The 23943-nt window shown below is 32.3% G+C and overlaps 3 protein-coding genes across 4 annotated transcripts in view; 1 reads left to right on the top strand and 2 right to left on the bottom strand.

Annotated features, from left to right (window-relative positions):
* Positions 1 to 410: 410 nt before the first annotated feature.
* On the bottom strand, positions 411 to 6312 carry LOC106068649 (dynein light chain roadblock-type 2-like). 2 transcript variants are annotated; one of them, XM_013228098.2, is made up of 5 exons: positions 6200 to 6312; positions 5538 to 5593; positions 3027 to 3102; positions 2233 to 2403; positions 411 to 723 (listed from the first exon to the last, which is right to left on the bottom strand). In XM_013228098.2, exons 2-5 carry the CDS (start codon positions 5538 to 5540, stop codon positions 668 to 670), a joined length of 306 nt encoding a protein of 101 aa, XP_013083552.1. In that variant the 5' UTR covers positions 5541 to 5593; positions 6200 to 6312; the 3' UTR covers positions 411 to 667. The 2 variants fall into 2 exon arrangements, with proteins under 2 accessions (XP_013083552.1, XP_013083551.2); XM_013228097.2 differs by lacking the exon at positions 6200 to 6312 and adding an exon at positions 3848 to 3942 and having other exon boundaries at positions 5538 to 5573.
* LOC106068648 (very-long-chain (3R)-3-hydroxyacyl-CoA dehydratase 2-like) lies at positions 5719 to 16900 on the top strand. Its single transcript, XM_013228096.2, has 7 exons — positions 5719 to 6009; positions 10018 to 10135; positions 10840 to 10947; positions 11524 to 11648; positions 11781 to 11820; positions 12568 to 12706; positions 14867 to 16900. The coding sequence occupies exons 1-7, from the start codon at positions 5888 to 5890 to the stop codon at positions 14953 to 14955; spliced, it is 741 nt and encodes a 246-aa protein (XP_013083550.1). The 5' UTR covers positions 5719 to 5887; the 3' UTR covers positions 14956 to 16900.
* A 645-nt stretch (positions 16901 to 17545) lies between these two features.
* Positions 17546 to 23943, bottom strand: part of LOC106068647 (uncharacterized) — an 85433-nt gene continuing 79035 nt past the window's right edge. The window contains exon 6 of the mRNA XM_013228094.2: positions 17546 to 23705. Coding sequence (XP_013083548.2) covers positions 21402 to 23705 — 2304 coding nt within the window. The 3' untranslated portion in view covers positions 17546 to 21401. The remainder of the gene's footprint in view (positions 23706 to 23943) is intronic.

Below are 23943 nucleotides of genomic sequence, written 5' to 3'. Positions count from 1 at the left end.
CTTCACTTTAATCAAAACTTGTACCACTAAAGTTTGACACATTTTGACCCTATGCCACCATTTTTTACTGAATCAGTACTTATATTCAGGTAAATAAATACCAAGAATGTTTTAGCAAATCTCTTTTATAAATGAAAATATATAGATAGGAATATATCTTTAGCATATCTTTATTTCTAGCTGGTCTCAGCAAAGTCAAGCCCTTATTTTCAAGTGCTAGGCAATAATTTGTTTTTCTTTTTCTTTCACTAATTCTGACTTAAAATGTGAGTAGTCTGCTAATAATAATGTGGTCATAGGTCATCAGCAACTTGTCCACCTCAATTTTCTTTCCTTTTTTTAAATAATTGTGCTATTTAAAAATGTATAACTGTTAGAGTCTTTAATAAAAAAAACACAATAAGCCAATGTTTATAAATTTGTTAAAATCTTTTATTTACACACACAAAAAATAAATTATATCCATATTCATATAAAGGGAGACCTTTTATAGACAGAAGACCTCAGACTGTTTCCATCAACTCATTCCAAATAAAAAAATTCAAATATACTTTTCCTGATATTGCAGTCGGTAACATTTGGGCCACATTTTAATCTACTGGCACACTTCTGATCTCTTTCACTTCTAAGTTCTCTTTTCTTAGCATTGCTGGAAGATGTTTTCATTTTATTTTGTTGTTTTCTCCATCTTTTCTTGTACCACAACTACCGTGAACTCTTCATCTGAAAGAAACCAAAAAAATAACTATCTTTTGAAATTGAAAGAACAATAGAACATTGATGTATCAAACATCCAGGACCCTCAAAGCCTCATTTTAATATTTTATCAATTAAGAAAAGTAACCAAAAAAAAAATACACACAATGAAAAGAATCTGTTACATTTTACTGGCTTTCTCCACTAATGTGTTTAATTATGTCACTTTGTAAGCATAAATCATTTGGCAATGCAATCTTCTATACAAATATATCTGACCATCATGTGTATACCCGGTACTAAGATTCTAGTTTATGCTCATTTTAATAGCTTGAAAGAAAGATTGATAGAATTATATGTATGTTTATGAAACTTATCACATATGAATATGTTATTATTCATTACAGATTGACACTTCAACATATAAACATAAAACATTTGAAAATTAAATATGATGAGCTGTACCATAAGCAAAACATAGAAGGTACCAATAAAAATAAACCTAGACATCCAAGCTATTTTGTATGGTTCTTAAGAGTAATTGCCCTGTAAAATCATTGAGCAAATTTTGCCAGGATGGAAGAAAAAAATTTATTATGTAACAAGATGCTTACACTGATAAATATGTATGTGCTTTATAGAATATAAGGTGCATATTTCAGTATCAAAAAATATATACATGTATTCCCCTCATACAACTTCTAGTAAAGTTTGTAATCTTAATGAATGTATATTTCTATATAAAGCCCAGCTTGTTATTACAAACAGTTTCAACTATATGTTTTTATGTTCAAGCTTAGTGTAGAACTGTGATCAGTGATAATATTATAATTTATTCAACACTAATAAGAATGAACAGGAACATATGTTGACAACTATTATAATTTAAGATTAAATAAAATTTGTTATGACAATCAACAAATTACTTTGATATATATTTTTTTATATAAAAAAAACAACACCTATTCATGGAGGTTTTGCTAAGAAGAAAAAACATCTTGTGAGCATCATAAATCTTTAACATAAATAGAAGACAATTTTATGCATTTTAGTTAAAGGGAAATAACTTTTTATTCTACTGCCAAGTTTTATGTCATTTAGAGTTTCATAGTATAGATTCAGAGTTTAGACATGACTTCAACTAGGTTTTAAGTTGCAATACTTGGTACAGTACTGTGAGCATGAATTAGTAAGAAAGAGAAATGAACACTGTTTTAAATAAAAAAATATTTGCAGGAATTGAAAAGAAAATTGCAAATCACTATTAATGCTAGCCTACTTAGAATATGTGATTTTAAATGTTCTTTGCATAATACACAAAACAAAAATTCTGTTCACGGACTTGTGTTAAAACAAAGTTTTAATTGTTTCCTGGCTAATTAAGAATGCTAAAAGACAATCAAGAAAAAAAACAGCTAAAAATTAATATCTCTTTAAAAAAAAAAAAAAAAAAAGCATAGTGTTCCGCTAATTGCTCAGAATGTGCAAAGTGTTCCATTAATGAAAACGTTTGGGAAACAGTGGTTTAGAAAATACCTGGTGAAATCAAAATCTCAAAGTTGTCTGAGCTTGTTCTGAGAAAAACAAGATTATCTGTTGGGTCCATGTCTCTGACAACGCGTCTGGCTGCAATGGCAAACTCGTGAATATGTTTAACTTGTGACTCTGAAGCTTCATTCATTTCCAATGTCATATTTAGAGGATGGCCTGAAATGTAAGCAAACAAAATGGACAAAACCTTGTGCAGTGAATTGTATATTTTAACAATGTAAGAACTTAAAATATTTCTAGACCCTGAGGTTGAACAACAAATGTACAACAGCATTCAATCTTAAATGTCCTTTCGACATTGGAAGTCAAACTGGATTATGTATGGGGTTACTTTAAGTTGATTTTTTTTTCAATTCACAGAATGCTCTGAAAGAAAACAGGAGATAAATGATGTTATGGACAATCTATGGCACAAATGTGTCTTACATCCATGCATGCCAGCATTATTGTTCTCTTTGTTCTAAAGATCCTCTTGATGGGTTTTCTTTCCTGAGGCAGAGTTTAGATGGATCAAAATATGGGCAAAAGAGATGATACCCTTGGACAACATTTATTTCCTTGACAACTATTTTAAAATCAAATCATAGAGTAGCATTGCTGACTTATATTCTTCCTTATTTCTATTTAACTAAATATGCAAATACCCCCTCCCCCATTGATATACAGTAGTTTGCCTGTATCCCAAAAACTAATTTGTCATCAATAGATTATCAAATTATCCCTGGACAGAACTAACAAGTGAAAATGAAATAAACATCTACCTAACACATGTTACTTACCATTTTTATTTATTACCATTAACTGAGTCACACCTTTGTGGTCCACAATTCTTTTCATTATTTCTTCAGCATCAGTCTGTACATAATTTTAAGTAGTAATAAACAAAAGTATACTGGGTAAGTTGTAAGTTTAAACAAATTAGATCTAATAGACTTAGGACTATTTTATACTTATACTAGATTCTAGATATTCATAATCCTAGAACTAGATTTTTTTGTATAATAGTCAGTAATACTTGATCTTGTAACAGTAGACTGGATATAATATCTAAATCATATCTTATCAATTAAAGATGTTCTTTTAAAAGAAAATTATGTCCATATTAATGAGAAGCTTAAGCTCTGTAAAGTCATTGGTTTTCCTGGCTGAAGCCATGCTCTAATGGCACTCAGGAAGAATGAGCACTTGCATGACTTTGTTCTAGTATATGGAATATGAAATGTGCATTATCTTTGTGTCTTTCTGAGTATTTAATTAGGTAGTTTTTTTTATATTTGTAAAATATGATATAGTGCTTTATGTATTATTGTTATTTTATTTTTTAGTCTTTTGTCCTTAAAAAAATAGACAACTTCCTTACAAATTTCATAGAGGTTGTCAACAACAACATGTGCACTTTCTAAGAACTGAAAGTGTTATTTGCAACATACAGGGTGCCCAAAGTATTTCTCTCAGATAGTGAACCTCAATTGGCATCTGAATATTTCTTTAATTTTACACTAAACATATTCCTACTTGTCAAGAGAGCATTATGAGAAGAAAGGAAAAATCTCAGATAAGCATAAAAACTTCTTATAAAAGTATTAGAAATTTGAGTCACCTGAAAACTGAACAGATGGTTTATTTCCAATTGCTTAATGTCCATTCTGAGAGACATGGAAGAATCCTGTCCCAAGTAGAGGGCATACATACATTCTAGGAGACAAGGGAACAGTGAACCAGTACCAGTGTAATAGAATACATTAACCAGAACAGAGAAACAAAACAGACAAAACTTACAAAACTGTAGAATGAAAGACCAAACACATTATAGCCATAAGTAGTTACAAGCAAACTTCAGAAGCAACAAAAAATGACATAATCATTATTGCATGTGACCAAGGAATCAGTTAGAGAAACCGACAAGATCAATAACTATAGGTTTCTTATCTCTTGTGGATTGACGATGTGGAAGCAGATCTGAAGCAGCTTGGGGTTAGGGTGTGGAGACGAAAGGCCCAGGAGAGATCTGAATGGAAGGATGTGTTGAAGCAGGCCAGAGCCCTCCATGGGCTGTAGCGCCACTGGGATGGATGGATCTTATCTCTTGAATGTTGGTTTTAAGTGTGGTGTTTCATACTCATTGATGTTTATATTTGTGTATGTTGTGTTTTGTTGTTTATATGTTTTTTTTTAATGATTATGATACCCCCCACATGAAAAAAAAATTTTTTTTGTTGTTTTTTTAAAGAAAAGGGGATGTTGATATGATATGATGATTTAACATGGATCTCTAATAGAAATATTATATTTCTAGATTTAGACTGATACTAAAATTTTAATTTAGAAAAAAAAACAATGTGATGACGTTCATAGTGTCATTCAGTGTATTCATTCTTTCTTCCCTATTGCTATTAGAGTATTATTTGAGCATGGAACAGGTAGGGTGGAAACTCCGGCAAGACAGTGGCGTGCAGGGTTTGAGCCTGCGACCATTGTGATGACAGTCCAGAGTACATACCACATAACAAGGAATCCATCCATCTGGTTTTATTTGTTGGAGTTAAGGATTCATACTGTAATCAGCCAGGAGAACCAATGACTTAATAATAATCTTATTAGATCTCAAGGCTCTTATTAACATTGAGTTGATCCAATATGGACAGCCACAAGGATACCCATGGGACGTAGATTTAATTTTAATTGTCTTCATATCTTATCTTATATTTACATTACAGGTGTTACTTCTTTGGAAGAAAGTCTGTAATTTATAAGATATATTAGACATCATTAGACTATATTAGTATTAGATAAGCCTCTTTTATTAAGACTGAGATCTGAATGATAGTCAAAACTACAGTACTTTGACTCCTCTGAGTTATAGTTATAATATAATATAGTATACCAAATCTGTTTCTAATGCCTGGTTTATATTTAAATATTATATTATAATTTATAAACTTAGTCTTAGACTTAAAGTTTACTTAAATAAATGTTTAACCTATCTTTTACTTTTATACTTTCTATAAATAATTAAGTAATAATAGTAATTTACTAAGTAATTAGTAAATTACTAGATCTAGTCTAGTACTTACTCGGCCTAAGCCTAAGCTAAGCCTAATATAAATTAGTTAATTAATATAATAATATTATATAGTCTATAACTATATCTTAATCCAATGCCTAATATGAAAAAAAAACTAGATCTAGATTTTAAAATGTAAAATTTCCAATTCTAGTTCAGTATCTAGACTAGATCTATATTTCTATATCTATTGTAGGACTAAATGTTTAAATCATATCTAGACTACCATTTTCTTTTGTTGACAATCGTTGCGAAGTGGTCCGACTTCTACATTTTTAGCAACTGAAAAAATAAATTATAAAAACTGTAACTGAATAGATCAAGATCTAGATTTAGACTAGATCTATATCTTGTCTAGATCTGATCTAATCTAGATTCTATCTTTATTTATTTATAAAATTTATTTATTTTGATTTAAAAAATGAATATATTATTTTAAACTTGTTTTTTAATTCAATAGATCTCTTCTAATTTTGATATAGATCTAGATCTAGATTTTAGATTGTTCCTTTAAAAAATCCTTTTGATGATATTCAGTAGAGTTCAGAGTGCGAAGCCGAAACTCTAAGAAGTAACATGTCTGAAGTTACAGATATAACTGTTCATCGCCCCGCTGGGCCAAAGCCGACAAAGGATACAAAACAAAATGGAATAGTTACAGCATATTTAGTGGCTTACAACGTAAGCCAGATGCTAGGGTAATAATACTCTATTCGGTACTCTCCGTCTTCGTAGTCATTTAACTCATTATCATCATTCATCATATCATGATCATCATGATTGACATGATGATTCAGATGATGATCACATCATCGTGATGATTTTAATTTTTACTTTAGTTTAGTGACTTAAGTCAATTTTAAGATTTATAATAATTTAGTGACTTACTCTTAGTTATACAAACTTTACAATACCAGTGAAACAATCAAACTTTATAATCACGGTGAAACATTTAAACTTGATAATAGCAGTAAAACATGCAAATTTAAGGTAATTCTGCAGGATTTCAAGGGGCAGCCATCTTTGTTATTGTTTAGACTGTAATCTTATATCTTGGGTTTTCTCTCAGATTTGGATTTTTGTTTGTTTTTTTATTTTTGTGGCTAAAAAATATGCTAGATCTAGCAATCTCCTCCTTTTTTAGCATAAGGCAAAATTCTAATAGGCTTAGGCTTAGAATACTTAGATTTACATTTAAAACAAGTTAATAGAAAAATGAGTATTAAAAAATACAAACATTTGTTAAAAAACAACAAAGATAACAACATTTAGATCTATACTATTTCTATACATTATACATATATTATTTATATATTATTTTTTATATAGATCTAAATTTATAGATCTAGATCTAAATTTATAGATCCAGATCTAAATTTATAGATCCAGATCTAAATTTATAGATCCAGATCTAAATTTATAGATCCAGATCTAAATTTATAGATCTAGATCTAAATTTATAGATCTAGAATTTTCTAGATCTAAATTTATAGATCTAGAATTTTCTAGATCTAAATCTAAATTTAAGATCAATACATTTAGATATTATGGGTCATTTCAAAAGACATATAGTTATAGATCTATAAAGGACGATAAAAATACTTAAATAGTGGTAAAAAAAATCAGAATAGATACAGACAATATTTAACAATGAAAAAGAAGACAGAACAATAAGAAACGTATTGTATTGACACCAAGTTAAAATTAAAAGAAAAATAGCATTGCTTTGAAAACACAGAAGTAATGTTAATTCTTGGTATTTTTTAAGACACTATCTTGGGATTTCTTTGGAACATAAACAATAACAAAATAGTAACAAAGATGGCTGCCCCTTGAACTCCTGCAGAATTACGTGAAACATAATTTATAATAGCGGTGAAACATTCAAACTTTAAAGGGAAACTCCAATGGTTTTGACAATTTTTGATATAATATGTGTTTTGATTTATAGATAATGAATATATTATTCTTTTTTTTTTATTTGCAAGAATAACTTAGTAATTGATGTTTTTGTGACATAAATTTTCTGCGCATCCAAAACAGTCAGATTTTCACTGAATTTCTGTGTGACGTCACGAGTGTGCACTCAAATCCTATAGATAGGGAGGCACCAAGTTATACGAGGACGAGGAAAAAAAAAATTATCTTTGATAAAAAAATTTTTCGTTAGTACATCATTAAAATACTTTAAAAGAAATTTCTAACGGTGTATAAATTATGACTGTATAAATTATGACTGTATGTTTGACAGTAAGAAAGTTATGATTTTTTTGTGCCGTTTTGACCTAACATTGGTTGGCATGGAAAAAGTGATGAGAGCTTGACGCTGGCTCAGCCGGCGAGACACACCCCCAAGGTCAAAAGTTTAAAAGTTGGAATTGAGTTTCGTAGACGATAGATCTACTTATTAAATAAGAAATTTAATAGTAGATCTAGTATTCGTAGTAAATTTCTAGCTCACAAATCTGATTCATTTATATTTATGAACTTCAGTTTTTTTTAAATGTCTCAGTAGTATCATTAATTGAATTCTTTGGCCTGGAAATCCAATGTATTGTTGGTACTGCACCTGGTATTAACTTCATTTTTTTTTCCAATCCCATTTCCACAGCAATGAAAATGAAGTTGCTGAAACAGCTTCTCTCAAAATGGTTTGAGCATAAACAGGAATTAGCTAATGCCTTTGTAAAATATTTGCTCTTCAGGCGAATAAATTTTTCCCATTTTCCCTTTAATACTTCATTCAAGTTCATCTCTTGGAAACAAATGAAAAGGGACACTTTTTCTGTATCAGCATACTTGCTGATTTTATCTTTGTGATTGGAACTACTGCAACAAGCTGAAAAACAATATTTAATTTTCTTCAAGTAGAAATAGAGGTTTAGATCTAGAATATTATTTATAAACAATGACCGATTATAAATCAACGTGGAGACTAGATCTAGCTGTGAAGCGTAACAATAAATGCGATCCGATAGGTTTAGATCTAGACTAGAGAGTTTATCGGTTATATAGGTCTAGATCTAAATTTAGCCAGCACCCTTGTGACGTCACGTTTTTAAAAACTAAAAACATCTCGCAGAACCCCGTTTTTTGGGGGGCTTGGAGAATTTTCTGTCTAATTTATTAAATATAAAATTTTCCGAGCATTTAAATAAAAAATGATATAATGTTTACTATTACAACTTTTTACGCAGAATTTAAATATGTTAATAACTAAAATTTGAAAAACTATCAGAGTTTCCCTTTAAAATAGCTGTAAAACATTACATTTATATAATGGTTATGACACATTCAAACTTGATAATAGCAGTGATACATTCAGACCTATTCATAGCAGCAAAACACTTAAAACTTAATAATAGCAGTGAAAGATTCAAACTTTATAATAGCAATAAAACATTTAAACTTTTTAATATTTTATCTTATAAAATACAGATTAAAAAAAAAAAGAAGATGATTAAGTCCTATGTCTCATGCATCTAGTCATGCATGTTAACCAATGAATTAAATTCTGCCAAATCATTGGTTTTCCTGGCTGGCTCAGGCAACCCATTCCTTGCTCTAATAGCACTTGGGAAGAAGGAGCATTTGTACAAATTTGTCAAAGCATATGGAGCGAGGAATGTGCCTTTCTCTTTGTGTCTTTCTGAGTATTTTATTATTTTTATATTAAAAAGATTATGATAACTGCTACTTTAATATCAGTGAAACATTCAGACTTTGTAATAGCCGTGAAACATTCAAATTTTACAATAGCAGTAAAATATTCAATTTTCCTAATAGTGGTGAAACATTTAAACTGCACAATAGCAGTGACTAGCATTTAAACTTTATAATAGCAGTAAAATATTTAATATTTAATCATCATAATAGTGGTGAAACATTCGAACTGCATAATAGCAGTGAAACAATCAATAGCAGTAAAATATTGAATTTTCATAACAGTGAAACAATCAAACATTAAAATAGCAGTAAAATATTAATTCTGGTGAAACATTCAAACTGCATAGTAGCAGTGAAACATTAAATATTTATAATAGTAGTGAAATATTCAATCTTTATAATAGTGGTGAAACATTAAAATTTAAAAATGGGAGTTGTTGCCCTAATAGAAAGACATAACAGGCTTGTTCACTCAATGTTTAGAAAAATGTGCTGTCTCACTTGACCTTTGAGTAGCCATTTTATATCTCTATACAAAAAGGTTGACAAGTCTGTCTGCTTCAACTATTGAGGCATTACAGTTCTGTCAGGAAAGATCTTTGCTCATGTTCTGCTTGATCGACTGACCAACTCTATAGTGGACAAGGTGCTATGTTTGTTCAGATTTAAATATTTGTACATCCTAGCCTAGCCTAGCCCAAGGATGAAAGGGGATGGCAGTGGACAGTGTTTGAGCCCAGGACCATCGAAACAATAATCCAGAGTGCATACCACACAATAAGGCAGCCATATGTAACACATGATTAGAATATAGATGTAATTATTAAATCAACTGAAGAGTACAATAGTTTAATAAAATATGGTAAAACATAGATCTAAATTAGATTTTATAATATAAGCTCTAACTGTCCAACGAGGATTCAAACTATGGATCTCCAATGCTAGATTGGTTTTAGTTTTAATTTCAGGAAATGTTTATAAATGTTTGTAAGCTAACTGACATGTCCTAAAACTATTCAAAATGATTGGATTCCATCTAGATGGACAGTTATGATGATTATCATGGTGAGTCATATCTTCAAAACTCACAGTTATCTCCTCCTGTATGAGGATGTGGAGAGAATTCTTCAGATTTGTCAAACTGCTGCCATTCTTGAGGTAAGTTTCATGAACTGAACAGAATGCTCATCTGCTTCCCTTTGTTTGGCTCTTTCACTGGACAAAATTGAAACTCATTTTCTTTAAAACTCTAAAGTCACTGATATTGGATGATATGTTTTAGTCACAATGTTGTAATCGCAAAAAATATAATTGTCAAGCCATATTAGTAGTATTAATAAAAATGAAACAACTGTGCTATTAGTACCAGGCTGCTTCCATTTTTTAATTTACAAACCCCAATAAGTACAAGACAGATCTTGAATAATTTCATATACATAAGTTAATTCTAAAGCGCATAATTGTGTATGTCATAATTTTGTTTCCCCATGACATCACAAGTTTAAGAATATGTTTAGTCTCTTGCTTGCTTTTGAGATTACATAAGTAATTTTTAAAAAGTCATTAATATTTAAGGTGTGCACAGTCCTTAACTACAAGATGCATCATTTACTAATATTTAATTTGTGCAGATGTCCACATGATGCAACATTTACTAATATTTAATTTGTGCAGTTGTTCACATGATGCAACAAAACCTGCAATGATGAGAAGGGAGGCCAAACATAAAATCAGTTTTCCACCTCCACTTAGGCATCTATTAGATTTTTGGGGGTTAATTGAATGTTATTAATGTTTAGAATGATTACTGTCAATATGCAGTTTGTAACATAGATAATAAAAATGTTTTGGTTTTATTTCAGATAGTGCACAGTATGACAGGTTTAGTCCGATCTAATTGGATTCTTACAGCATTTCAAGTTTATTCCCGTGTCTTCCTGATCTGGGGCATTATATGGAGTGTTCCTAGCGTAAGTATTAATGTTTGAATCTGTGTAAGACAAATGGTGGAAATTCTTTTTCATATCATGTAGGTTTATAACTTTACTTGTAGTAATTATAAAAGTTTCAATTTTACTTACTAATTTCAACTTAACTCTTTCAGTGTTGCGTTGCTTTCTGCCTGAATAAAAATTTTTAGAGCATTTTTTAATAATATTTAGGTTTGTAATTTTGCAATATTTATTAATTAAATGTAGAATTATAAGTGTATAGCTTGCAGTATATTGATTTTTTAATGAATCTTTTAATAAATTTTTTTCCGTACAGAAATTTAACTTACTAAAAAAAAATATTTTCTTAAATAATTTATTTCAATTATTACACTTTCATAGCCAATTCATTTTCCTTTAAGATAAAATCAAATATGTTAGGTTATGTAATAAAAAAAAAGTTAAGTTAGTTCTAGTAACACTATCCTCCTGCAAATTTTTTTTCGTCCTGGAAAACTCCATTTTTTTCAATCAAAATAATAGTCACTGAAAGAGTTAAGAAGATTTATTCATTGACTTTTATTTGTTCCCTCCCTTGATCTTTTTTTTTTTTAGACTCAAAATGGTTTACCGGTGGCTTTGTGGTTGTTTGCTTGGACCATCACAGAAATCATCCGATATACATTTTACTTTTTCAGCCTTCTACCTGGTCCTGTCCCAAGTTTTTTAGTTTGGTGCCGGTAATTCATTCGTTTGCTTTTTTTTTCTTCTTCCTATAATTTAGCTTAAAAGTCTTAGGTCAAACAAGTTGTTTTGGATAGATTTGTGTTTCTTGTTAACATTATTTATATCATTCTGACATTTATTTCCAGATATACGTTCTTCATCATCCTGTACCCTATTGGAGTAACTGTAAGTATATGTTTTGTTTGTCTATTTATTGTGTCAGTGCTGTAGATGTAGGGTGCTTTGTATTTTGATTTTGTTTCAAAGATTTGACTTTTTACTTGGACATGAGGCTTGGTGGCTGAATTGTAAAGCATTCAGCTTCCAAACCGAGGGGGTCCTAGGTTTGAATCTTGGGAAATACTTTCTGGATTTTTAGAACGCCCCTGAGTCCACCCAACTCTCATGGGTACCTGACATTAGTTGGGTAAAGTTAAAGCAGTTGGTCATTGTGCTGGCTACATGACACTCTTGTCAGCCATAGAAACAGATCACATTTACATTAACCACCCAATAGACTGCAAAGTCTGAAAGGGAACTTCGTGTTGCTACACTTATTGGATAATCTAATTGTATTTTTTCTATTTCTTTCAAACACACTCATGCTCTGAGGTGCACACATGAAAAGTATGGCCCTAAAATTAATGCTGCAATGAAGTTGTTAATAAGGATTTGAGCTGAGCTCTTCTCAATTTTCAAGAAACATGTCAGATAGCTAGACTCAGTTTTTTAAGCACATTGGCTTAGCTTATCATCTTATAAAAACGGACGTTACTTAAAAAAAGATGATGATTACGTCCTACACGTCATGCATTTAGTCATGCATGTTGACCAATGACTAAAATTCTGCCAAGTCATTGGTTTTCCTGGCTGACTCGGGCAACACATTCCATGAACTCCTGATTGGTGCTTCATCTGTCTTGTTACTTCCAGGGTGAATTGATGTCCATCTTCGCTGCTATTCCTGTGGTCAGGGACTCCAAGATGTACAGCTTTGAGCTGCCAAACAAATGGAACTTTGCCTTCAACTATTACTATTACCTGTGTTTCATTGTCATATCCTATGTGCCAGGTGAGTGAAGACACCTTTCAATTATACTATTACAAGCACATGTCCCTGTGTAAGTAAGAAGTACTATTGAAAATCTTTTTAAGCAATTCAATATTTTTAAATCAGATAGATAGATGTATAACTTACTTATTTTTAAATTCAAGCAGGGGGTTGTCAGGTTTGTTTATGGGTAGTTAGCAACCTTTGAATAGTTTCATTGGTTTAGGACAGCTCTTCTCAACTTTTGGCTGGAACATTTACATTCAAAGAAATACAAGCCAAGGGATGATTTCAACATTCTAAATATTTTATTTGTAATTAGTATCTACAATGAAATGATTCCGACATGAGTTATATGATGAATCAATAAGATTACCTTATACATAAGAAATTTTTAGGGTTATATGATGAATCAATAAGATTACCTTATACATAAGAAATTTTTAGGGTTATATGATGAATCAATAAGATTACCTTATACATAAGAAATGAATAAACTAATGCTCGTTCCATGCATTATCATAAATGGACATAAACACTAAAACAGTAATTTATCATCCACACATTGAAATAACATGCAAATCAACCTTCAGTCACTCAGGCTTTGTACTGGGAGATACAGTCACAGACTTGCAAAAGCTGTTTTCCTAAAACAATAGACAAGTCATCTTGTATTGTTTTCTATACCAAAAGATTAACAGTAAATCGAACAGCACAGCAAAGAAAACAATCCTCACAGGTGGATATGAACTTACCAGAGAATAGGGAAGAAGAACAGTGCCACCCCAACAAGGCCACATAAACAAAAACATACAACAGTGTGAAAACAAGTGGCAGTGTCAAATTGTGCAGATGTGCATGACAGGTCAAACTATTTTAGAGACTAATGCATTGTAGACAAAAAAAAAGATGATAAATGAAAAGAAAGTTGCTTGATAGGTCACAGTGTATCACTTACTGAAATCAAACTTATTCCAATTGGTCAAAGTGCAATAGATGTTTGAACTTTTCATTTCTCTAGAAATACATAAATAATTGTTTAAGAAATGCTTCAGTAATTGTTTCCTTCAGAAAATATGGATGGATTCAAATATTTCCCCTCCAACACCAACCAGACCTGCCTACCGTTACGCAAAATGCGTATTCGTTACGCAAAATCTCCCAAAAATGACCGTCAGTACGCAAATACGCATTGAACCCGTCGCGTTACGCTTTTCGTATCCTTTCCCCCCCCCCTCTCTTGACTAGCTTACGAGCGGTCACGGAGGTCACGCTAAGCCGTTTTGTTGGCCGGGGGGGGGGGGACAGAAAAGGTGGGGGAACACATTGTGTCCAGATCTATACGTTGATTGGTTCTTAAAAGTAATTAGATTTAGTCTAGAAATGAAGAACGCGAGAGTGAGGGAGTGGCGGGTTGGTACCGTCAGTTAGCTGATACACCAACGTGACTTTTTTTTTGTAAGTTCATTAGTAGAAATTAATTATGTTGAATCCCTGATTCCCGTATTCATTTGTATAGAAAAAAATATCGAAGTGCTATCGATTCAAAACACATTGAGTGACATTGTAGATATCTAGTCTAGATCTGGATTCTAGATCTAGAAAACTTGTTATACATGAATAGATCTAGCTAGTCATTACGTTAGTCATGATTCTCTACATTACTCAACAATCTATATCCAATTTAGTTGTAGTATGATTTAGATTGACTAGATCTAGATCGATAACATCTACTACCATCTAGTCTAGATCTAGACTAGATTCTTAGTCTTAGTATAGAATAGATCAAGAATGAAGGTAGGCCTATGAAAGTTTGGTCTTTGGAGTAGACCTACGTTTGTAGCGGATCCACGGCATCGGTAACACTCTCGAGCCCAGATCTGGAGTAGATTATATTCATTATATAGACATAGATCTAGTCTAGACCTAGATATCATCTCTATTGTCGTATTGATCTAGATTTAGATTGTAGATTTAAACATGACATCTAGATCTAATATTATATATATATTATATATATATATATATATTATATATATATATGACAAAGTAGTGGATCTCGTAAGTGTTACGCATTCTTGTTCCAAAATACGCATTTTGACCATCAGCGTTACGCATTTGGATTTTTTTTGGTAGGCAGGTCTGACCAACTAACAAAAACTTCTTGTTTTTCTCTAACAGTGTTTCCACAGTTGTACATCCACATGTTTAATCAGAGAAATAAAGTTTTGGCAGGAGCTTTTGATAGACACAGACAGAAGGCAGAATAAAAGTTTTAACTAGATAGTTTTCACATTGATAACTTAATCAGGTTGATTTTTGTGTTTTTATGGGTTTTACAATAGTTCAGTTTTAAGGTTTTAAATTTAATGAATTTTTTAGAGGAATTGTATAAGGGAAAATAGTTAAGAGACATTCCATAATGCCAGTACATAGATCTACAAGCTGAGGTATAGCTGGGAGATTTTTACATGTATGCACTTATGTTTGTGTGTATGTAGCCAATTTGTTTTGTTGACATACGTAGTTGAAGAGGAATAGTGAAATTGTTCAAGCCAGGGGAATGCAGGCAGAAGAGTTACATTATGGTTCAAGTGATACCGGTATGTTTGTTTCCGTCAGATGTGTTTCTTTCAATGCAACTGTTTAAGATTCAAATTTGTCCCTCTGTTGTCTGTTAGTTTAGCAATCAGCTAACATTTCTGGGTTAGACTAAAAAGACTTAAACTCTTTGTCACTGCTGGCTGTCATTGATTACATATGAAAGTGTATTCAACATTCTGATTCTAAATGCATGACGCGTAGGATGTAATCATCTTCTTTTTTGAAGTAACGTCTGTATTATATAAGATAAGATTGGAGTCTGCTAGCTATTTTGTAAACATGACTTCTGATTGGTGCTTTGAATGTTAATAAGGATTAATGCTTGTATTATATACACTAGTGCTGCATGGGAGACTGAGGGTGAGCATTTTACAAACAAGTTTGTGTTTATGTAGAACACTCTTAATTATATCTCCACGGGTCACAATATGCTAGACCATCACAAACTTAAAGCTGTGGTATCACTTAACAGAGAACAATTGTTAAGTAAATAAAACCTTTCTTTTAAGTTTATCTATTTCTGGGTTGGGATGATGCCTTAATTGTCACTAGAATTATTGACATCACACTATGAACATGTCATATCAAAAACCTGTGTCTGTTCTGATCTTGTATGTCTCAGACCAAAATATAAGTAATCATTCAATGTAATGAGTTATCAGAATTATTTTTTTCTCTGTTTGGTGAAACAAACTTAAACAAAAGTTTTTAATTATCAATCTGTTTTTGCTTCATGAGATCACTAAATAAATCACTAGTTTTGAGAAAAAATAATTCTTTTTCCCTTTTTTAATTTTTCTGAATGATTTTGGTTACTCCTATGTCACTTGATCGCATTTTGTTCAGAAATAATTACAAATTGTATTTTAAAAACAGAACAAAGAAGGAATAAAGCCTTCTTCTACTGCAGACTAAAATTGTTTTTTAAATTTGTGTTGATTTTTTTTAAAGTTTTTTTTATCAATTTTGTTTTTTCTGATTGTTTTATGTTGTTTTTCAATTCCTTTCACTTGTGTACTGTACAATGCTGCACTAGACTGCTGACAAAACTTTTTTTTTAAGTTGTCTATTATCATAAATATTTGATCTGATACAACTTCAGCAAAACACTTAAAGGACCAGGGCTTTTCAAAGATTTTCCTGGTAATGATCAACATTTAAAGAGCCAAGGCTGGGGTTATTGGTTTGAACAAATACCATGACAATGTTTCAAGTTACTTAAAAATATTTTAATAAAACTTCAATGTAATCATTTTATCATTCTATTAGAATGTTTGAAAAATAAATCGTTGAAGATAAGTGATTATAGTATGAACATTATTTTTTTGAAATTTGTATTAGTTTTTTGTTCAACAGGTTTGTAAGGACTCTAATTCTGAAATAACTCATTTCCACCATTTATCAGTATTTCTAGACTGTGTTTGCCATGATAGAACTGATATTTTTTTATTTGATTTTCTTATGGGTTTTGTCTTTGTTTTCTCCTTTTTTGACTATTTGAACAGAATAAACAAATTTGTGTATGTCAATAGATCCATAAAATCTTTATGTATTAGGCTGTTCTTTTATTTGATGTATAAAATTGTTGAATAAATACTGATATTTGATCGACCCTTTGTTGGATAAAAGTAATTTTTTAAAAAGATGCTAAGATAGAATTAGTTAGAATTTATTAGTTTAGAAGAAACTGTCAACTATTTCCATGTGATAAGAAGCACATAACATTTAGTTAGTAGCACTACTAGAAGCATGTAGTTAGTTAGTAGTAGGGCTTCTAGAGTATGTAATTAGTAACACAACTAGACTATGGACTATGAAAAATCAAGTCTAGTTAAAAAACTAATTAGCTCTTAAAAAGTTCCCATTTCACAGAGGTATTGTCGTAAATCTTCAGCTAAACATCACAATGAATCTCATGGCATCTGTTGCAATGTCATTAGTTTACTTACTTCTTATTTGACTTGCATTATTTGAAGATGTATATTTAATTATTGAGATAACTGTCGCTCTGCTAAAACTAATTAGTGCACTCTGAAAATTTAATTCATGCATAGCACACAAATTATAAGTAAGCTAGAGAAGATTGATTTGAGTTATACTTTTTTTTTTCTAAACTCAAAAGTAGTCAATTGTAAATAGAGGCTTGGATGACGCAGGTCCAGGGAGGCAAATTAGAATCTAATTTTTACTGTTAAACTCAGATCTCTCACAAACCTTTTACACACACACACACACAAAATGAATTCTACAAAGAAACATACTGTAGTTTTTATTTCATTTTTTCTTTTCAATTTAATTATTGCATTTTGTCTGAGGTGAAATTGTTCAGTAGCAGTACAAAATGTTCAGAGAATAGAATAGACTAGTTGACAACAGTGTTGTAGATGTCAAACATGGACTAAAACAGAACATGGGAGGAGTCTAAATGTTATGAAAGTGTAGGTCTACATCTCAGCTAACATGAAACATTGGGGGGAGCCTTATTGTAAATGTAGGTCTACATCTCAGCTAACACATAGTATAGGGGAAATCTAAATATTTTTAAATGTTGAGCTAACACAACATACAATAAAATGAATGACCACAAAAAATAATTTAATTAAAAAGGGCTAGATCTTGTGTAGTGTGTTTGTTTGATAAGCATAGACTGTGGTGTTTGTTTGATAAGCACTGTGGTGTTTTAGATAAGTATTGACATTCAGTATTCACCTTTCATTTCTTTAGGAAGAATATTCTCTCAAAACACTAGAAGTAAGTGAGCTGAGAATGTCTTAGAAGTGGCATAAGCTCAAGATTTGTAGACTTCTACTCAACTCTAAGATTATTGAAGTTAAAATTGAGCTTACAAAATAATTTAAGGAAATGTAACCTATAAAAAAAATACTCTTTTAAATTAATTTAATTCCTAATTAAATCTAAATGGCAGCATCAATTACATTTGAATCTGTTGTAATATAAATTACATATTCATCAAACATCTTTAATGACACTTTGTTGACCACATTCACTACACTGTTTATCATAGGATGAATCAATACGAGTTCATCAAATGATATTTCCATACAAAGTGACTTGAATAACAACAGCCAAAGAAAAAACAAATTCTGATGAACAGAGGCCAAACCACACCAAAAAAAAGTCATTGCAATGTCAAATCCCAATTCTTTGTTGAAAGTCCAAAAGGTTAAGTGACTGTATTTACTCAAATTTGATTTCAACATTAATGCATTACTTTTTTGTTAAACAGATCATCATTTAAAAAAAAAAAAGTTTTTTATTACATTTTTATATGCTTGTGAATTCTAAAGCATAATTCTGTCACTGTAAACTTGGCCTAAGTGACTTTTGATTTGAATGATTCACTATAGATGAGTGATTCTCTTACAGTTCTTTCCATTCACAAGCACCTGAAGTGAACTGAGACTTTAATTTTCCTACAAGTCTACTTCCTACAATAATTAAGGGAAAACAATTTTCCTTCCCATGGAAGGCACTGCACATTTTATGAATGTCAAACTATCCACACAAACCCCAGGCAGGATTATACTTACTAAGTAAATGTGAACCACTAAATGTTTCTCCTAAAGCCAGAACATAATTTTCATTAGTTAGGATATATTTGTTCTTTCTTATGGGTCTGATAAAATCTCCCAATAATAAACAATGATTCCTTTATAGTCCAAACTCAATTTATTCTTTTCCTCTCGCCTTAAGATTATTATTGCACATGTAATTTTCTCAAAGATCAAGTAAACTTCTAACATATTAACAAGTAGCATTAAAAAAAATGTATAAATGAAAGTTACAATTGTCCTATTGATTGTACTACTCCACTGCAAAAGCTTGTAAGAAAACCAAGAATAATTCAGATAAACAAATAAACAAAGTTTTTATTTTGAGTTTTGTTAAAGAATGTTGACTGTCACTATTTTATGTCCCAGCACTTGAAAACAAGAGTTAAATGTAAATAACAAAGAAAAAGAATAACTAATTCTCAATTGTCAGTGTTATGGAGTAAATATTATTCTAGCAGATGGAATATGTAGATATTATGTCCAAATTTATTTAATTTATATAAAAAAAAAAATTTTCCTACCAATGATCCTGACCAAAAAAAATATTTTGTAAGCATTTGCATTGATCTAGCCTCTTTAAAATGTAATGGTTATCATCTACTATGTCACTATTTAACACTTACTACTTATTACGGACAACAGGATCAGTCATGAACTAATGAACAAGGTTAAAGGTTCGAAATGCTAGACAAATAAAAAACAGGTCACCATATTTGCAAACATTTTTTTCAATGGGAGTTTAAAAAAGATTTGGGGGGGGGGGGGGGGGGGGGGAGATAAAATGGTCTAAATATTATATGTTGGATTCATACATATATCACTACTTCACAACAGTGAATGTAGACACAAAGATATTATTTGCTAACAACAGAGAATGCTTACAATAAGACATTATTATGATTCAAGTCAAGAGTATATATAATTTACAATCTCAACAAAAACTTTGATAAAGAGTAAATGCATATTTAAAATAACCCCAGACACACACACATAAAATAACTGGATTTCTCATGTCGTGTTATCTGTTTAACATATTGATTTAAAAAAGAATAATACAAGAAGTCAATAAATTAATATGGTACAATTTTCGTATGAATTTTCTTCAAAAAAAAAGAATACAGAAAACTAAAAAGAAAAAAAAACATGTTAACAAAGTCCACATGTTGAATGACTTTACAAGTTTAACAACAATATAATACATAGTATTTGATAACAGAATGTATAAGAAGAGTCTCAAATATGTTTTTAAAGCATCCAAAAAAACAGAAACAAAATAAAAGCCTTGTAAATAAATCCAAAGTTTTGATTGCGTTGTGAAACAATTATGGACTACAGTAGAGCAACAACAAGGGTAACACTTCTTCATTCACGAGCAAGGCGGATTCTTTCTTTTAGGGCTCAAGTCTCCAATAGACTCTAAACATATCCACATAAAAAAAAAATAGAAAGAAATAGCTATTCTAAACTTTGATGCAGTGGTTTCCAATCAGTATGTCATAACATGTACCTGTGACCAGTTTAATTTGAAAGGATTTTTAAATGCACTGATGGTAAGAGGTAACTTATTTTTTCAAAGGAGGCTTGTAATGAATAAGACATTTTTAAAATTGCAAACCACTGGGATGATGTCATTTCAATCTGTAATAAGGATAAAATATCCAACTTAATTCAAACAAAAAGAATAGGTATTGACCTATGCTGGATTATCATATTTAATGAAGATAAAATAAACAAATTACAACAATAAATAAAAATGCATAATTATCATCAGTTTCAAAATAATTAATCCCAAAAACATTAATATTTAAAGAAAGACTAGAACATACACTCATATATATTTATAACTAAGGTCATAGGTCATTACAACCAGTTTCAACTAAAGTGCTTGCATTTGTTTCTTTAAGAGACATTTGATGCAGACTTGTATGCAATACAAATGTACCAAAGAGAAGTGCTAATTAAGTTCTGAGTTGATTGTAATGAGGTTTGACTAGAGCTGTGGGACTTTAAGGTCATGGACCTTTCATAAAACATTTATATCATGACCTCTTGAAAGAAAACATCAGTAAAATTATGATGCTCCAAATATAGATGACAATATCTCCCATTATGCCAGATATTCTGTTGCCATATGATTAAACTGTAGCATTGCCATTTATAGGATTCCAAAAAAAAAATGCATTCGATAGTTAGGAAATAAAATTTAAAAACAACAAACAAACAATAAAACACTGAAACAATCAATGTTCAGCTACATTTTAAACCAGTCAACATTTGATTAACCATTAATCACATATAGCCCTATTAGGCTTCAAGGATAAAGTTTACTTATCAAGAAGTAAAACTTTATAAATAACAATTTATTATGACACAAAAATAATATTGACAAATTATGGCAACAAAGAAGAAATGGTCTTTGCCAAAAAAAAAATATTTTCATATTTGTCATAATGCACAAAGCTCTAGAACTACTTACACAATGGCTTGAGTGTATGTGAATATTTAAGTAGGTAATGTTCAAATGGTGAGCATTATGTCTAATCATCTATGTCATCGTCAAGGCAAACATTGTCTTCTGGGTCGCCATTGCCATCGTAAGAAACTTTCATTCTTTTAACTTTGGCTCTGTGGTTTTTGAACCAAAGCTGGACATTTTTGGGCTCCAGCTTTGGGAACTTGTGTCTGTATTCACACTTATTCAGTTCCTCACAGTACTTGTCTATCATGAATGCTGATGGGTGAGTGTCTTCAGTGAACCATTTCTCCAGCTTTGGGATTTCTGTCAGGGGGTCAATGAAGACACGAGTCCGCCGCTTGCGCGGCTCAGAAGAATGATGGCGGTGGTGGTGCTCTTGTGGTGACTGGCGCTGATGGAGCGGGTGGTGGTGATGGTTCAGCTTGTTGAGGGACTGCTGGAGGGAGGAAGGTGAGGGAAGGGGGCTGCTGTTGTCCATGTTGTGCCTGGAAGGATCTTGACCCTGCTGCAGCGACAACTGGGCTAAATGTGCTGAGTGGTTGCTAGCAAGGGAGGAGGGGGGAGAGGAGGACAGGGAATGTTGCACGCTGGTCTGAGTATAGAATCTTGGGTCCATTGGGTAATAAGCCATAGCCAAAGATGGTGGCAGCTGAGGAATGTGCAAGGACTGGCCCATCTGCGCCAGGGAGAGGGCTGCCATGTTGGCTGCAGTCAGGCGTGAAACATTGTTATGGATAGCAGAAGCATAGTCTACAACGGCAGCACTCTGCTTCATTCTGAACTTTAGTTCTTCCTCAGAGTTGTAGCTATCATTGCTATTGTCATCATCAGTGTAGCTATTGCTTTCCTGCTCTGTCTTCACTTGGCCCAGCTCTAGTTCTCTAGATGCATGATTCACAAGAAAGCCCCTTTTGGCACTAGAGTTATTCTCCCTAGCAAGATACTCTCCATTCTCCTGCTTTATCTTCAAACTGGACAGAAAGTGATCTGCAATGCTGCCACCATTCACTACAGGTGTTGAGGGACTAGAGAACCCATTAGTAATCTCAGTATGCTTGTTGGACCTCTCTGGACCATTGCAGCTTGGCCTTAGGGGAGGGGTTGAGCTCCTATCTCCATTTTGAGTATTGACACTTAAACTATTGTATGCATTGTTGGGTCTATCTGGGATTTCTTGGCGCATTTTGGATGCCACATCAAGAAGTGCTGGAAATCTTGGTGTGCCACAAGGTTTCTTCTTTCCTAGATTGTCTACAGGACCTTCACTTTCTGAGGAAGCAGGGGAAGATTTAGAAGGGGAAACAGATGAACTCGACTTCACCATCTTTTCTTGGCTAGGGGGAGCTTTACTGGATTCAGATGAGGGACGCTTTGTAATGGACAAGTCATAGGGTTCATCAATACTAGCTCCAGCAGTCAGAGAATCACTTCTAGAATCAGCCAAGAGATGAGGATATGGATGAAATGGTATCATGTATACAGCGTTTTTATTAGGGAGATATGGTGGCAAGCAGTCATTCCCAGAGTTACCAGAAACCATATCAACATTTTCCTCATTTTCAAATGAGTCATCAAGGACTTTGCTGGCTCTACGCTGGGCAGCTCTGGCATTTTTGAACCAGTAAATAATGTTAGTGAGATCAAGTGGCCGTCTGCCTTTTCTTGACTCAAGACCATTGAGCTCCTGCATAAACCTCATCATCTGCTCCCGTGTAGGGTGCTGGTTGTCATTGAACCACTTCTGCAACCTGGGGATTTCATGTTCAGGATCAAAAGAAGTTCGTATCCTTGTTTTGCCTGGCATTAGCCCAAGATAAGGGTTGGACGAGTGATGCTGGAGGGAGGATGGAAGGTGACCTTCACTCGGTGATCTGTTTATTTTATACAGTTCAGGTCGAGCATTACCTTTCTCTGAAACTTTGTCCAAAAAGTGCTTGTGAATCTGGGGGCTGATAGAGTCTCCTCTCCTGTGCTGGAGATGATTTTGTCGAAGAGACAGTTCATATTCATCTTTAGTAAAATCTGGCACCTCTGTTTTCACAAATATTGGCTCCTCTGACTTGATGTCGAAAGAGAGTGGTTGTGTTTCCAACAGTGGTGATACCTGAGTGTCGGGCACTGAGGATGTTAAAGGTGGGCTCCTTTTCTCTGTAGTGGTGACAGGCTTGCCGAATTGGATCATAGGAGACAATGCCCTGACTGGTGGTGGAGCTAAGAGCGTAGGCTGCTTGACTGACTTGGAATGTGAGGTTGTGGCAGATGTGGTGTTCTCCTTCTGTCCCAGAAACCACTCATTAAATGAGGAGCAAAGGTGGTCAGCAATATTTAGGCTGGTCTCTCCCATCAAGATAGAGTCCAGTTGAGTCTGCAAGAAGTAAACAAAAATATGAATCTATATTTAAATGATATTTCAAAAAGTGATTCAGAAAGTGAGATGTCAATACTCAGTCGTGTCTTTTCAATTTCAATTACGATGAACATGTACTCAACTTTGCCAGTCCAGAGTCTACTTTAGGTTAAGGTAAATGCTCTAGGCTCATCATAATGATTATAGTTTTTTTTCATTGCTCTGATTAATACACACTGCAATGTGGCAACGTAAA

Source organism: Biomphalaria glabrata, chromosome 17 (assembly GCF_947242115.1).
Source record: "Biomphalaria glabrata chromosome 17, xgBioGlab47.1, whole genome shotgun sequence".
Taxonomy (NCBI): domain Eukaryota; kingdom Metazoa; phylum Mollusca; class Gastropoda; family Planorbidae; genus Biomphalaria; species Biomphalaria glabrata.
This window is presented reverse-complemented; position numbering and strand designations above follow the sequence as displayed.